The sequence below is a fragment of the Pseudopipra pipra genome, chromosome 12 (genome assembly GCF_036250125.1).
Source record: "Pseudopipra pipra isolate bDixPip1 chromosome 12, bDixPip1.hap1, whole genome shotgun sequence".
Taxonomy (NCBI): Eukaryota; Metazoa; Chordata; class Aves; order Passeriformes; family Pipridae; genus Pseudopipra; species Pseudopipra pipra.
Window position 1 is genome coordinate 2,293,611 of NC_087560.1, and position 13,974 is coordinate 2,307,584.

Consider the following 13,974-nt stretch of genomic DNA (forward strand, 5'->3'; position numbering starts at 1 on the left):
CTGTTCCAGAGCCCTCCAAAACCTAATGAGACAATTGGAAATGTTTCCATTCGGTTTGGATGAGCTCCAGGGGAAATTTCCAATGATTTGTCCTTGGGTCACTGCAGGGGGAGGAGTTGAAGGGGAGCTGAAGCTGGAAATGTGGGATAGGGCTGGGGAAGGTTCAGAGCTGGGCCATGTGTTTTCTCTCCCAGTGCTGTGTCTCCAGCATGTGGAGCAGGCTGGCCTGCTGGCAGCACCCACTTCAGACTGCAAGAGATGTGTTACAAATGTTTGCCTGTCTCTCTTTAGAAATCTGAACATTTTTAAGTCATAATTTATAGGTTTAAATGTAAGATAACCACGGCTGTGTAAGTTGCTAACTTGCCCTGATGAGAGTCCATTAATTTAAAAACTTAATTGTCTTATAAAATGTGTTTATACACTAGTTTTCAGTTTCTTTCTCAAAAAAAAAAAAATTAAAATCTGATCAGTGTTGTGCATAACGTCGCTTGTGATTTCATCCACTGTTTTATTTCAAGCTCTAAGGGGAAAAAAAAAAATCCCATTTGTGACTTCTCCAACTTCCAGCTTCTTAAATAAAAGAATTGTGTTCCTTTCTGTACCATTAATTTTCAAAGATTAATTTGCTTTTCGCTGGGAAAAACAAAGCACATCTTTCCAGTGCAGTCAAGCAGAGATGTTTTAATTCTGATGCTCAGATGAATCCGTGTTAGTTCTGCATTTTCCCTGTTACTGAATTTGGTCTGTCTTGCTCCAAGGCTGCAGGCAATGCTGTCAAACGTGCATCAGACAATCTCGTGAGGGCAGCCCAGAAAGCAGCCTTTGGGAAAGCAGAGGATGACGACGTCGTGGTCAAAACCAAGTTTGTGGGTGGCATTGCTCAGGTTGGTACAAAAAATAAAGCAGAGAAAAAGCAGCCCAGAAGTGAGCAGTGTTGCAGTGTCCATCTGCTGCCCTGCAGGCTGCTCAGAGCTGTTTAGAAACCTCTGATAAATCACTTGATGCCTCAGTGTGGGGTCACCACTGACATAACAGCGGTGATTTGCTGGGTGCTGTCTGCACTTCTCCACAGAGCATTTACTGTAATAGCAGTTACCATTGTCCAGTGCATTGGACTTTTTTTCCTGATTAAGTAAATGGCTTGTTTCAGACTTCTCTTAGGTACTTTAAATGTTCCCAGATCTTAATGGAACAAGAGTTATGCACGTATATAAGCAAAGAAAGAGAGAGTGAGAGATAAAAAACAATGACTTTGCTTACTGTAAGCATAATCATTATTGGGAAATAATAACAATATTTAAAAAATAGATTGCAAGGCTTGGAGATTGTGCCAACTTCTAGATTTCCTGTAATGAATGGGGTACACCATATCCTGTAGTTGTTGCTTGAAAGATATTGGACTTTTATTATTTCGGCATATCTGTACTACTGTCATTTTTCTTTGAGATGCAGGAAAATACTGTGGATCCCCACAGTGGTGAGTGTTCAGTTTTACTGCCACTCAAACATTAAGTCATGGTGCTTATTCTACATGTGCTAAACCCTCCCCCTGATGAATGCTGGGAGAGCACAGAGCTATAAAATCCATTATGGATCCATGGGAAAACTGTGGTGGTAGATTCTCTTTCTCTTTTTTTTTTTTTAAAGTCCCCTCTAAGAAACACATGGGAATACAAAACTGTTCTTGATGGCCCAGTCCTGGGACCTGGAAAAACTTGAGCAATTCCTGATGAAGTCACTGAAATTTGGTGCTTCTCTGGCAGATGCTCATGGGCTTCCTGTGACTGGTGTCATGGAGGAAGAAATCTGATTTTACAGACAGTATTCCTTGCTGTCATAATTCCTGCCTCTATTTTCTAGATCATTGCAGCCCAAGAAGAAATGCTGAAGAAGGAGAGAGAGCTGGAAGAAGCGAGGAAGAAGCTGGCCCAGATCCGCCAACAGCAATACAAATTCCTGCCCACAGAGCTGAGGGAAGATGAGGGTTAACCTGCTGAGATTTTCTTCCTTTTTTTTTGTCTTTTTTTTTTCCTTTTTTTTTGTTTTTTTGTTTTTTCTTTTAAAGAAATAAGCTAAAGGGGGGACAACACATTGAGAACTGCTCTGACAGCATACTGGTATGCCAAGCACTTAGCTAAACAACTGCCTGTCATAGCTTTGGAGGAGCAGAGGGCAATAAACACTTGTTCTTTCCCATCTGCTCAGCTGAGGTGCATGATGATCAAATAATGGTACAGTGTTAGGTTCATCATTCCTGTTCCTTCCTTGACTTATATCTCAGGAGAGAATGTTTCGCTTTTTACTAAAGATACTAAGTCAGTATTATTGTCACTTGCCTGATGCTTGAGGTATTTTCCGCTCCTTGACTTGTCAAACATCCACACTAGTAGTGGGAAACCAGTCAAGAAACCTTTCATATGACAAATCTCACGTGAGCTGGTGGTTGTCCCCCAGCTCCCCCTGTACAAAGAAGCCCAGGATGGAGAAGGATGTGTGGCTGAGTGGAGCAGCACGCTGGGGGGGGCTTTGAAGAAGATGCCTGTCCTCTGTCAGTGTTACACAGCTGGTTCACCCCAAAACTGGAGGGATTGTCTCTGCACCTGTTTGCACTAGTAGTATTGCTCCTCACCTGATACCAACAAGCTTCTGCTTGTACAGTATTTAGGTTTACAAAACGTGGCAATAGCCATTCTTTAAAGAGCTCAGAAAACAAAGAAATGGAAACCTTGTCACTGCCTCAATAATAGCAGGTTCATGAAAGAAAATGCTGTTTCAAGTATATACCTCTGATGTGTGACTACTTTTACAGTATTATACACACATACACATGCTCTAAACATTGGACTGAATAGTTTGCATTTTTTTTTTTAATTGAAATTATCTGGTTCGTACTGTGGTATTTCTGTTAGAATGTATGTCAGTTAAAAAAGGAAAATGCCCAGTACAACAGAAGACTATCACAACTCTTGTTATTCTTCTAATAATTACATTTATAATTATTATGTTTTGAAACCTGTGGGAATTGTAGGAGAAAAGGATAAATGAATTACAAGTAGACTTTTCCTGTAATATATTTTTTAAAAATTTGGACTCTAGGGAGTTTGTTTTCATAGTTGCTATTGATGAAAATGCATTCACCAAGGAATTGCAGAGAAGGAACAGCAGCAATCTATCAGCAATCTTTGTCTTCAGCTGCAGAAAGGTACAGTATGCTCTCAACACCTCTGTTGTGACCTAAACAATAGCAATTTGGGTAGAGTAACCCATCTTATTCTGTCAAAGAGAGAACACAAATCACAGCAACTTCAACTAGAAAAGCTGAACTATTTGACTGACTACAGAAACACCAACAATAATGGCCAGCATGTCTCCAGCTCCACTCGAGCCCTTTCAAACAATAATGGCAAGTCTGTTTGGGTCAAAGGATGTTGCCACTCCAGTCCTTCTGAAGGCTGTACTGTCCTTTAGATCCCTGCCAGGAACATTCAGCTGAGCCTGTTTGTTAGAGACACACCTGCCTAGTTGTCATTGTTGCAGAAAACACTTGTCCTGTAGACTCCAAGTAACCCTGTAGTGGTAGATTTATCAGTTTAGGTAGTGCTAACTCCTCATTTAAGTTACCTGCATGAGATAGAATTATCAGGAATTTTGTCACACTAGTGTTAAATATATAGCAAAAAACTGCTAGAGAATTAATAAATATTCAAGTGTACGAAGTTTTTTATTGTTAGAGTCTCTTCTCTGGTACTGATGTATTTCAGACTCAGTAGAGTTGCTGGAGAATCCACAATCATGAGAGGAAACAAATTGGCATTTCCCAACTGGAATCCCTGGCCTTGCCAGACGTGCTGTGACATGTGGGTTGTGTGCACATGGAACCCTGAGCTATCAGAGACCATGTGCATTTCCCAGTTCTGTGATTTGCCACTTCAGCACAATCAATTGGGTTGGTTTTCATTCATCTCACTGTGAGCAGTGTCACAGGGTCTCAACTCCCACACCAAGAAAAAGGCTTCCTGTAAAGTTTTAGGCAGAAGGCTAAACTGGTATTTATTGCTGTAAGACCTAAATAAAGACAGCTCTAGTGATGGGGATTTTCTGCTGCTGTTGGTAGGTTCAACTTCTTTGCAGCTTATGTCTTTCTCTTTTTTTACCTGGATGGCCTCACATTCCCATCTCTTTTTCTGAAAGGTCTGCGAGACAGATTTGTTACTGCTTCCCTTTCAACCTGTGTTTAACCTATTCTTTGATCTTCTTGAAGCATGAAGAAAGATGATGCTGTCTTTAGCACCATGCCACTATTTTATTGTAGCTATAATACTGTTGTAATATATTTTGGTCAGGATGGTATTTGCCAGTTTGATACAAGCCAAAAACCTGGTCGAATGCAACTATGAATGGAAATTATATAGCTAGAAAACTTTATCAGTATGTGGAAGGAAAGAGCATGTTGGAATTGTGTTCCAGAGAAAATTGTTCAGGAAGTCCATTTTAGCACAGTTCTTTTGAGACTTCTCTGTTTCTGGTTTAATGCCCCCTCTTATTTGACAGAAAGTATTTTCTCCTTAGCTGGGGCTCCACAGAGGAACCACAGTCAGATGAGTAGCTGAGCTGGACAACTGAAGTATTTTTGTACTCAGAGTTTTGGGTCTTCAATTGTGAACCACAAAGAGAATATAAGGTCACCTAAAGTCTTTCCATTTCAATTTTTTTCTTGCTGTTATGATTTTCAGTATCACTGAAGTCCACGTGTGAATGTCTGTGGAGTTTGGGACTGGTCCATGCATTTCTTTGGCATGGGGACTGGCAGCAGGAAGTGACAAGCTGGAGTAAGGGGTCGATGCTAATTAATAAGAATGACAGATGTTTACTTTGTTCTGTTAACTTGTGAAATGGTAAATGAGCTCTGTTGTATCTCACCCTTCTTCATGTGGAATTCACTTTAAGAATTGTATGCAAATTAAAAACAAAATGCCTCAAAGCTGTTTGTGTACAAATAGTCCAATGTCATTTCCACAGCTATTCAGAAAATGGTTTGAACATTTTATCATTTGTCTGAACTTTTATACATTAGAAGCCTCAAAGTTAGAAAAGTTTTGAAAGAAAAATTGAATTCTAGACTCTTGTTTCATCTCTCCCTTTCCCTTGGATTTTCTGCATCTTCATTACTTAATTCCTAATGAAAGGAGGAATATATAATCTAGAAACCTCCTCAACCTAAATATGTTTAGATCATGAGCATATTTTTGCTTTCCCTCAGTCCAAACTGATTAGATTTTCACCCCAGCAGTATGGCATTTGTATTCCCTACATATTTTTAAACCTCTAGGGTTTTATTTTTCTCTGGGGGTTGTGGTGTGGGGTTGGATTTTTTTTTTTAGGGGTACCTTATACTGTAAAAGTTTTGTCCTTATGTAACTGCATCATGATCAACAAGGAGAGAGTTGTCTGCCCATAATTGTCATGATTCCTGAAACCTGCTTTTCCATATTCCCATTATTTACATTATCATATTGTGGTTGGTCACGTTGATGGAACAACACATTTCTCTGGCACAAAGTTTATGATGCCAAATGCAGAAACTGTTTGGTCACGTGAGTTACAGGTCAAACTGCTGTCATTTACTAAGATACAAATAAGTACCTTTTTGTCACTTTAAAAGAAAACCAACATTTTAGAAATTAAGAAAGCAGTGAAGGGTCCTGTTTTTTCTCAAATCAATGCACTTTGTTACCGTGGAAGAACCTTCTGTTCAAGACAATTTTGAAGTTTATGTGCTGGAGTTTCAGGGGCTGGAGCTGTCACTTCACTGTCTTCCCTTCCTGTTCAAGTTTTAACCCCAGGAAAGTCAGAGTTCCCAGGTGACAGAGGAAAATGTTCTATTTAAAGTTCTGCTGCGTAGACAAAACTGTGAATGCTTACTCTGTGATATCTGTCAGTGACCATTCAATGTCCTTAAAATAAAGTCCATGTGAGCCACACACCACTATACAGAGACATCAAACACCAGTTGTTTGAGGGTGTTGGACACTCGGTGTTGCTGAGGTTTGCTGGGGGGGAGGCAAGTTCTTCTTTTCTATTTGTTGATTTCCATTTCATTCAACATTTTCCCGTGTCAGATATAACTGTGTGTAGGTACTGCAGTTCTCCACATGAAAGCTCTGCCATAAGCCTTGCCACTGCATTATAAGGACTGTGGTGTTGCCACCAGAAGGGGCTGTTTCTGCCATAACTACATCCATGTCCAAGTGGGAGCTTCTGGATATCCTGTGTGTTCATCAGGTGCTTCCCCACATGGGTTATTACGTCTCTGATGATGTGGTAGATTTATTCCACTTATTCTCTTTGACAGAAACAAGATTGAAGAAGCTTCTCTCTTAGTGATGCTTAGCTGAATAATTCACGGGGGGCTATCGAGGCCCTAGGCATGTTTTAGGCTAAAATGTTTTAAAATGTCTGTGAAAAGAGATATTTTAAACTACTAGGAAAAAAAAGCATTTGGCAGGTTTGCTGTCTGTTCTTATTTTCTGTGCAGCACTACTTTAATTGGTGTTAAATATTCTAGGCACTGCTTTAGAAACTGGGAGAATTAATGCTTTCTGCTTGCACAGTAATGCCTGAAGAATTGAAAACTGAACCACAGTGTTTGACATGCTTGGGTCCCTTTTGACTTTATCTTTCTGTACAGGTTTGTTTGCCTTTGCCTCTCTCTCTTTTGTTCTGAGCATTTCTGAGAGCTGCATTCTTTCCTCCTGGACCATCTTTTATCAGCATATACACCTCAGTTTTCCACCTGTGCAAGTCAGTTGTGCTGAGTGTGGCAGGAGAAGTCCTAATATGTGGGGTTTATCACATAATGCCTTATTTGGATGATGTAAAGCTTATCTACCATGATTTTATTTCCCTACTAGTTATTTTCCTGAAGTATACTTCTTTATTTTAAAAATTAATAATAGGGCTGAAGACTTCATAGCATCCTAAAATGGCCACTGTGAGGGTGTCAGTAGAACGCTTTTGTTAGAGAATAAATGCCTGTACTATACTCCATCTCAGTATGGTTCAGAATCAGTGCTTTTGTGGCTGTTTCTATTTGGTGAGGTGCAACTGAAAAGGTTAATACAGAGGTTTCTTCCAGCACTGTAGTTGATGATCTTTGCATTCAAATTGCATTGTACTGCAGGTTATTGCTTAAGATATTTAACTGAACGTAACTCACTGAACTCTTGACCTGAGTAAGCCTTGGAGTGGCCAGATTCTGGGTCAGTGGGTATATTATAAATATCTGTTTGTATTGTATTGTACATTTCCCAGTTTGCCAGTAAGTACATTCCAGGTATGAAGGATGTACTGCCAGATAACAGTGTATCAGCCTTGCTTCCAAAACAGAAAAGGTATTTATGTCCCAGTTCACCAAATGCTTTAAGTGCTTACTTACAGCATTAAAAACACCAAATCCTTTATACAGATGCTCAGGCAGTGCATGGCCTCTGTGCTTCACTGCACCCTGGTAGAACCACTTTCCCCATCACACCCATTCCATGATCACCAGAGTGGATTTCAAGCATTAATAAGGATAATCTGCTCTTAGAGACCATTTCTTATTTGTCATTCATAAAGCAGTACAGATGAGTCCCTCCTATTTTACAGATGGCAAAATTCTGTTAGAGGAAGGGAGATAATTTGTTCAAACCCATAGAGGGGTTGCCCTGAATGCAATGGCCAGTCCCATTGCTGTGATCTAGATGGAATTAGACAGAGGGGTAGTAGCCATGTCCAGGAAGGGGTTAATGGTTATATTCCCATCTAGTTCATGACTGGTCTACATTATTTTTTGCATTACTGTTTGTGCACTCAGTTCCAGAGCAATCACATGCATTCTTTATTAGTAACTGTATAGCAGAGGGACTTACACAGTGATTGTGATTTGGTGCCAAGAACAACCATCTTTCACTGCCAAGGTTTTAGACAAACATCCTGTCTTCCAGAGTTGAATTTAATCTGCAAGAATCTCTGCTCAGTGCCTTGGCTCTGCCTTATATTGTAACTGCTTCTGTTAAGGCACCAGCCTCAGTTCCCTTCCAGTAAGTAGGGACTTACTGCAGCCTTTTGCTCTGACTTTTTCTACAGAGTGGCAGCTTTAATCCTTTGGACAAAAGCTCTGCAGCTTATTTAAATCAGCCTCCTGCTTTACCAAAGCTTCCTGGAAAACACAAAACTCCTGGGGCTCTGGAGCCTTTGGTGTGACACTTTTAGCCACAGAACCTGTTTGGAAGTTCACTCAGAGGTGCCTTTAGTCAGCTGCAGTTACAGGAGACTCGGCCATTAGGGACACCACACTGATGATTCCAGTCTGGCTGCAGTTACTTACTCTTTGCCTTCAGCTACACAAGCATGAGCCTTTTCTCTCTTCTAAATAATCATCTTTTGTTTGCATTTTTTAACGATAAATGAGATGACACTGCAGATCTAAAAGGCTGGGGCAGTTTCTGAAATCCAGTCTGGTGATCGTGTTTTAACACCTAATTGGTTTTTCAGACTGAACTTTTGCTTTATGAAATCAGTAGTGATTTTAGCTAAATGTGTGTGAACATAACCTCGAGGATGTTTCTCTTTGCTTTAGAAAAATGAAAGTGAGTGAGAACTTTAGTAAGAACACATTGCTGGTTTTGCTGATGTCTCATATATATTGCTGATCTCTTCTGATCTGGGACTTTGTGTTACTGGGATTTCACATGTGAAAACTGTGGGGAAAAATATTGGGTTCAAACAGATGACCTCAGAAAAACAGCTCCATCGGTCATTCCATTGTTTGGTTTGCATTCCAGTCGCAATACTCTATCATTTGGTGATGATAATAAGGCTATTTAGGGTAATTCTCAAGCCAAACCACTTCTATGACATGCCTGTGATGCTTCCAGCTCCTGTAGCTCAGCAGTTCAAGCCACAGAGAAAATCTGGTTAGTTTTGACTGTTCAGGATTCATCCCAGATCTCTTCCAAATCACGGTAGTGGCTCTTTATTGCATGACTAGATCAGTCATATTTTGGTTTGTCCTTATTTGAAAACAGGCTAGATGCAAAAATTTCTCTTCAAAGGGTGTCCTGTTTCTCTCCTAGAACTGGAAAAACTAAATATGCTGAGTATCCTCTAGAACAAATGTTTTGTAGAACAAAACAGGCTGCCAGTGCACCCATCTCAGAAGAGATCAGAGCCTGTTCAGATCTTCTTCCCTATCTTAAGGATAACACCCATTAAACAAGAACCTTCCAATTAGGCATTTTTCAAAAGTATTTGCTTGCAGCAGAGTTTGAGCTGTTGATGGAGATGAGGGAATATGGGCTGGAAATGGGGCTGCCCAAACACCACAGCCCAGGCAAGTCTAAATCCTGTGCTGGAGACAAAAAATAATCACTGTGAGCAAAGGCAGGGGGACAAAACATGAGGTAACAGCCACCCTTTTATAGAATAATGGAAGGTGTTGCTGCATGTCTACCCTGTTGCAAAAGGGAAACAGGATAAGGGTTGAGGGGGCTTTACTTGGATTTTCTTGTGACAGGTGTTACTTTCAAATTTGTAGAATGGTTCAGCAAAACTCTAAAAATACGTAAATTGAGACAGCAAACAGACCATTTGAGGTTTGTTTCAGGTACTTGCTTCCAAGCAAGGATTATACCATCTGTAGTTGCTCCCTGCCAGTAAAAATCAGTGTTGAAAGGGTAAGTCAGACCTGCAGTGACACTGCTGATGGTGAATTACAGAATGATGTTTAAAATCAGGTGAACTCAGATGTTGTTTTAGTCCCTTTTGATCTTGTAGAGAAGCAGGTGGTGGCTTTTGAGACATCTGTGCATTTCTGAGAGTCCAAGCCACCTTAGAGTTCAAACAGAAATCCATGCAATAACTGGGGCTTGTTGAAAGCCGTGACTTCATTTCTTAGAACTTTAACAGCTGTATTGCTCAAAGACAAACAGCTCATCCCTGGCTGGTCCCTGTAATAACACAGACATCCAGAAAATGCCTGGCATTTTTTTTGTTCACTACTTGGGATCAAATTCATCTGATTTAGTTTCTTTCTGGACTAAGAACAGACTCTTCTTAATGTTGCAGCCCTGAGGAGAAATCTTGCATCCCATTGCAGCTTTATTTCCACACATGGCCCCTGGGAAATTCTACTGTATTAGCAGTATTTGTCCAGTCTCGTGTCCAGCTCCTTCCACCAGCAGTGAGTTCATGTTGTTTCATTCAGATTTTCGAAGAAAAATGCATCTCTTTGCCCAAAACCCACGTGGCAGCTCTGCAGCCCAGCTGCTCCCACGGAGCCCCAGGAGCTCTGTGAAGAAGCCAGTTCCTGCAGGACCAATTCTAGGGACCAGTTTTGAATGCTCTGATGACTTTTTTTCCTCCCTGCAGAAACTTCCGTGATCAGAAATCTCGAGCTGTCAAAGCACAGCATTTCAAAGGCCAGAAATTCTGAAAGCAGAACGAAACAAGAGTCTGTCCTGGGAGCCACAGGGAGAAGTGTTGTGTTTAAGCATAAGAGACTGAGCAGATGCAGCTCCTCTGCATAAAACCAGCAAGAAGGTAAGTGCAGGTTTGGGAGCTAGGGTGCTATTTCAATTCACAATACTGCTGGCATAAGAAAAATTGATATGCGTTGGTCCTATATGATAGGTAGGAAGGAAATTCTGTACTAGCCTTTAAGAGTAGAAATCAATCTGCTTTTGACATCAAGAATGAGAAATGGGTTTAAACAGTCACAGGAAGTGTTTGGCCTCAGGGTCTTTCTGTCTCTGTCCCTTACAAAGCATTACTGAAATCTGTGGTGGGAACCCCCTGCTAAGGTTACAGGTTAATCAGGCTGAAGGGTTTAAAGTAAACAATTGCCCAGAGTACTGCAGTGCGTGCAGGCAGGCCAGCCATGTGCAAGTGTGTCACTGCATCCAGGCAGTTCCTCTGCTATTGCAAATGCTACAGTAGAGGAGGTTTTCTGGTGCTTTCACCCATTCTACCAGTTTTAATATACTCTCTGATGCTTTCCTGGAGATCCCTGTAGCCTGTGCTGAGTGGTTTTTTTCTTGTCAAGACAACTGTAATTGATAAAAACAAACAAGGATGGAAATGTTACAGCATTCCTCTCAGCAATCCTGGCTGTTTATAACCTGCCCTTCCCCAGTCAGGTTTATGTTGAAATCTTTACGCTTCCCTCACAGCCTGGCCAACTCTTCAGAGCTTTGTTCTTTTGTTCCTTCATTCATGTTATTCGCTGCCCCAGATCAAATACAGTCTTGGAAGTTGGGAACTGAGTGGAAAGGAAGGGCATTTGAGTGACAGAGTCTCTGCTGCTGCTGAATTGCTTTGATGCTTCTGCAGCCCCCTGTTTCTTGCAGGGGGCACTTCCCAGCAGAGCCTGAACTGCTGTTGAAAATGCATTTTGAGCTCTCAACCAAAGCAGAAAATCAAAACAAGAGCAAACCCAGTGTGGACTCTGGCAAAGATCACCCTCTCTTCATATATAAAGAGAAGCATTAAGCCTGACCTCATAAAAGAGAGAACTTAAAGGACCGTTCTGCACTTTGAAATCCTACCCTCAGTGGCATGGAAACAAAACGCTGAGTTGGGAATTTCAGCAGCTCCTTGCACGTTTGCTCAGCCCGCTGCGCTTCCTGAGCGTGAATCGCCCATTGCATCATCCCAGGGAAAGGGAGGTTATTGGGTCACTGCCTGCCCTTATAATCTGCTCCATAAGGAACTCCTCAAGGGTACAGACCAGTGCCCAGAATAATATTTAATAAGATCTGGAAAATGATGGCTGCTGCAAGCAGAGGCCTTAGGGACGTTTGCAGGAGGCCACTGTTTGGATGAGTTAGCAGCACAGCCCCTCTGTAACCATCAAACAGCTGCTGCCAGGAGCCAAGGAGGGGAAGAGCTGAGAGCCCAGATGACTTTGGTTGGAGCTTGGTGCAGTTCTTAACATATAGGCCTGAGCTAAATGGAGAAGGGTCAGTATCAGGATTTTTTTGCTCCTACTTGCCTCCAGAATGTCGGGCAAACTCCACCCTGGAGTGCAGATGCAGCTGAAGCTTTGTACAAAACAGGACTGCAAATGCAGTGCTATGTATCCTCTGTATGTGCTGGCTGTAACTCTTTGCTTTTAAGGGACAGAACAGTACCTGGACTGTGTACCAGACCATAAAGGACAATGCCATGGCTTTGTTCTTCAGTTGGATTTCCCCAGGGATCCTGGGATTTAAAGAAACTTCCCACCAGTGGACAAATGCCATGACAGACAAGAGTCAACTTACTGACAGCAGGAAGTGTTGTCCCTGTGGGAACTCAAATACACTGTGCCCTGCAATCTCAGCCTCTCTCTCCACTTGCTCTGGTGATGATTTGACTGAGAGCTTGGAGCTTTCCCCAAGCTCCTCCTCACTCAGCCACAGCTGCTGGTGCCGACAGTTCCCATGTGCCTGGGTGAGTGACCCACTTCTGCTGCACTGCAGTCTGGGACTGGAAAGCATTTCCTGCTCACATTGCTCTGTTCTCTCTCTCTCTTTGCACACCAGAGAGAGGTGAGTTGATGAGGAAGTGATTGTTTCAGGAAGTGATTTGGGGTGAAGTTTCACTTTTTCCATCTGTTCCTTGCCTGTGGACTGAACAGAAGAGAAAAACTCTTATCAGGCCTAACTGGTGTTCTCGGTATCCAGCTGCTTGGGACCACCTAACTTGGATTTGCTTGGGAGTAGCTGAGAGACTGAAGGGAAGAAGGAAGGAAAACATCATTCTACAGTGGACTATCTGGAGGATTTTTGCCTCAGCTGCTGCTCACAGTCAAACTCATTCTTCCAATCAAAATTAGCTTAGTTAATGTTGCTCCAGGCTTCTTGTCTCCTCTCAAAGCTGTTTGATTTGTTAGCACCTCTCTGGCACGAAGGCAGAGTCTCCAAGGCAGGGTCTGGGCTGCAGCAGAGCCCGGAGTGGGAGCTCTGTGCTGGACAGGGCTCACAGAGGCGTGTGATGCTCCTGCAGAGCTAACGCAGCCACGGCGCTGCTGGTGCTGCCCAGCTGTGCAGGGGAAGCAGGAAGGGTGTTATCTCCCAGGAACAGCTCTCTGATTTCTCCCATTGCTGTCTGGCAATGTCAACTGGTTCCATGCCTGGAAAAGCTGCTGCTTGTGCTCCATCACCTGATGCCACCCCACGACTCCAGTTCAAGCTCTTCTTCAGCAACCAGAGCTGAGCTGTGTCACAGGTTTTCCTCAGGCCAAGTGTGGAACTGCAGCTCCACCAGTGACCACAGTTCCACCCAGCATTCCTGTACTGCAGGGGCGGGGGAAATGTCTGTAAACAGACAGAATGGTCAAAGCTTGGGTGTATTAGTGGAGTAATCTCTAGTTAGCAAGTCCGTTTTTATAATGGGTACCATATGAGAACGAAAGGCACAGGGGAACAGAGGCTTTGGAAAATGGACCTTAATGCTAAATTATATATTTCATATTGTTTTTAAAAAAACAATGTAAGCAGTGCCTAACTGTGATTAGATGAAATCTAAAACATCTGCAAGAGCTCCTAAATAAACCGTGGAAAGTGGGAAGAATTTAACCAATGTTGGGAACAAAAGAACAAAGAGCTGGGTGGAATTTATGTGTCTGCTTTAATATGCCAAGCTTTCCCCCATACTTGTTGTCTCTACTGCTAAGCAGAAACTGTACTTTAACTATTTCACCCTGCAAAACTTCCATTAATGATCTACAACCCTGAAGCCTGAGAGCTGAATTTCTTCTACCACTGAGTTTTATGGCTCTTGGCAGTTTTCTCTCCTTTCTCTTAGTGAACAGAGATAATGGCATTAATTTTTCCCAGTAGACAGAGGTATTTAGAGTTAACTTGGGCAAAGAGTTAATTTGGCATCACTTCTAAACTGTTTTTAACTAAAAACCTGGGAAAAGGTTTGTACAGTTGGGATTTTTTTGTT

At 42.0% G+C, this 13,974-nt stretch overlaps 1 protein-coding gene and 1 long non-coding RNA gene across 5 annotated transcripts in view; both read left to right on the forward strand.

Moving 5' to 3' along the window:
- TLN2 (talin 2) overlaps window positions 1-4,984 on the forward strand; it is a 158,036-nt gene extending 153,052 nt beyond the window's left edge. For all 4 annotated transcript variants that reach the window (XM_064668347.1, XM_064668348.1, XM_064668346.1 and 1 more), the window contains 2 exons: window positions 762-887; window positions 1,864-4,984. In XM_064668347.1, coding sequence (XP_064524417.1) covers window positions 762-887; window positions 1,864-1,992 — 255 coding nt within the window. In that variant the 3' untranslated portion in view covers window positions 1,993-4,984. The remainder of the gene's footprint in view (window positions 1-761; window positions 888-1,863) is intronic.
- Window positions 4,985-10,665: 5,681 nt separating this feature from the next.
- On the forward strand, window positions 10,666-12,358 carry LOC135420662 (uncharacterized). Its single transcript, XR_010433661.1, has 2 exons — window positions 10,666-12,002; window positions 12,166-12,358. It is a non-coding gene; the product is annotated as an uncharacterized LOC135420662 (long non-coding RNA).
- The last annotated feature ends 1,616 nt before the right edge of the window (window positions 12,359-13,974 follow it).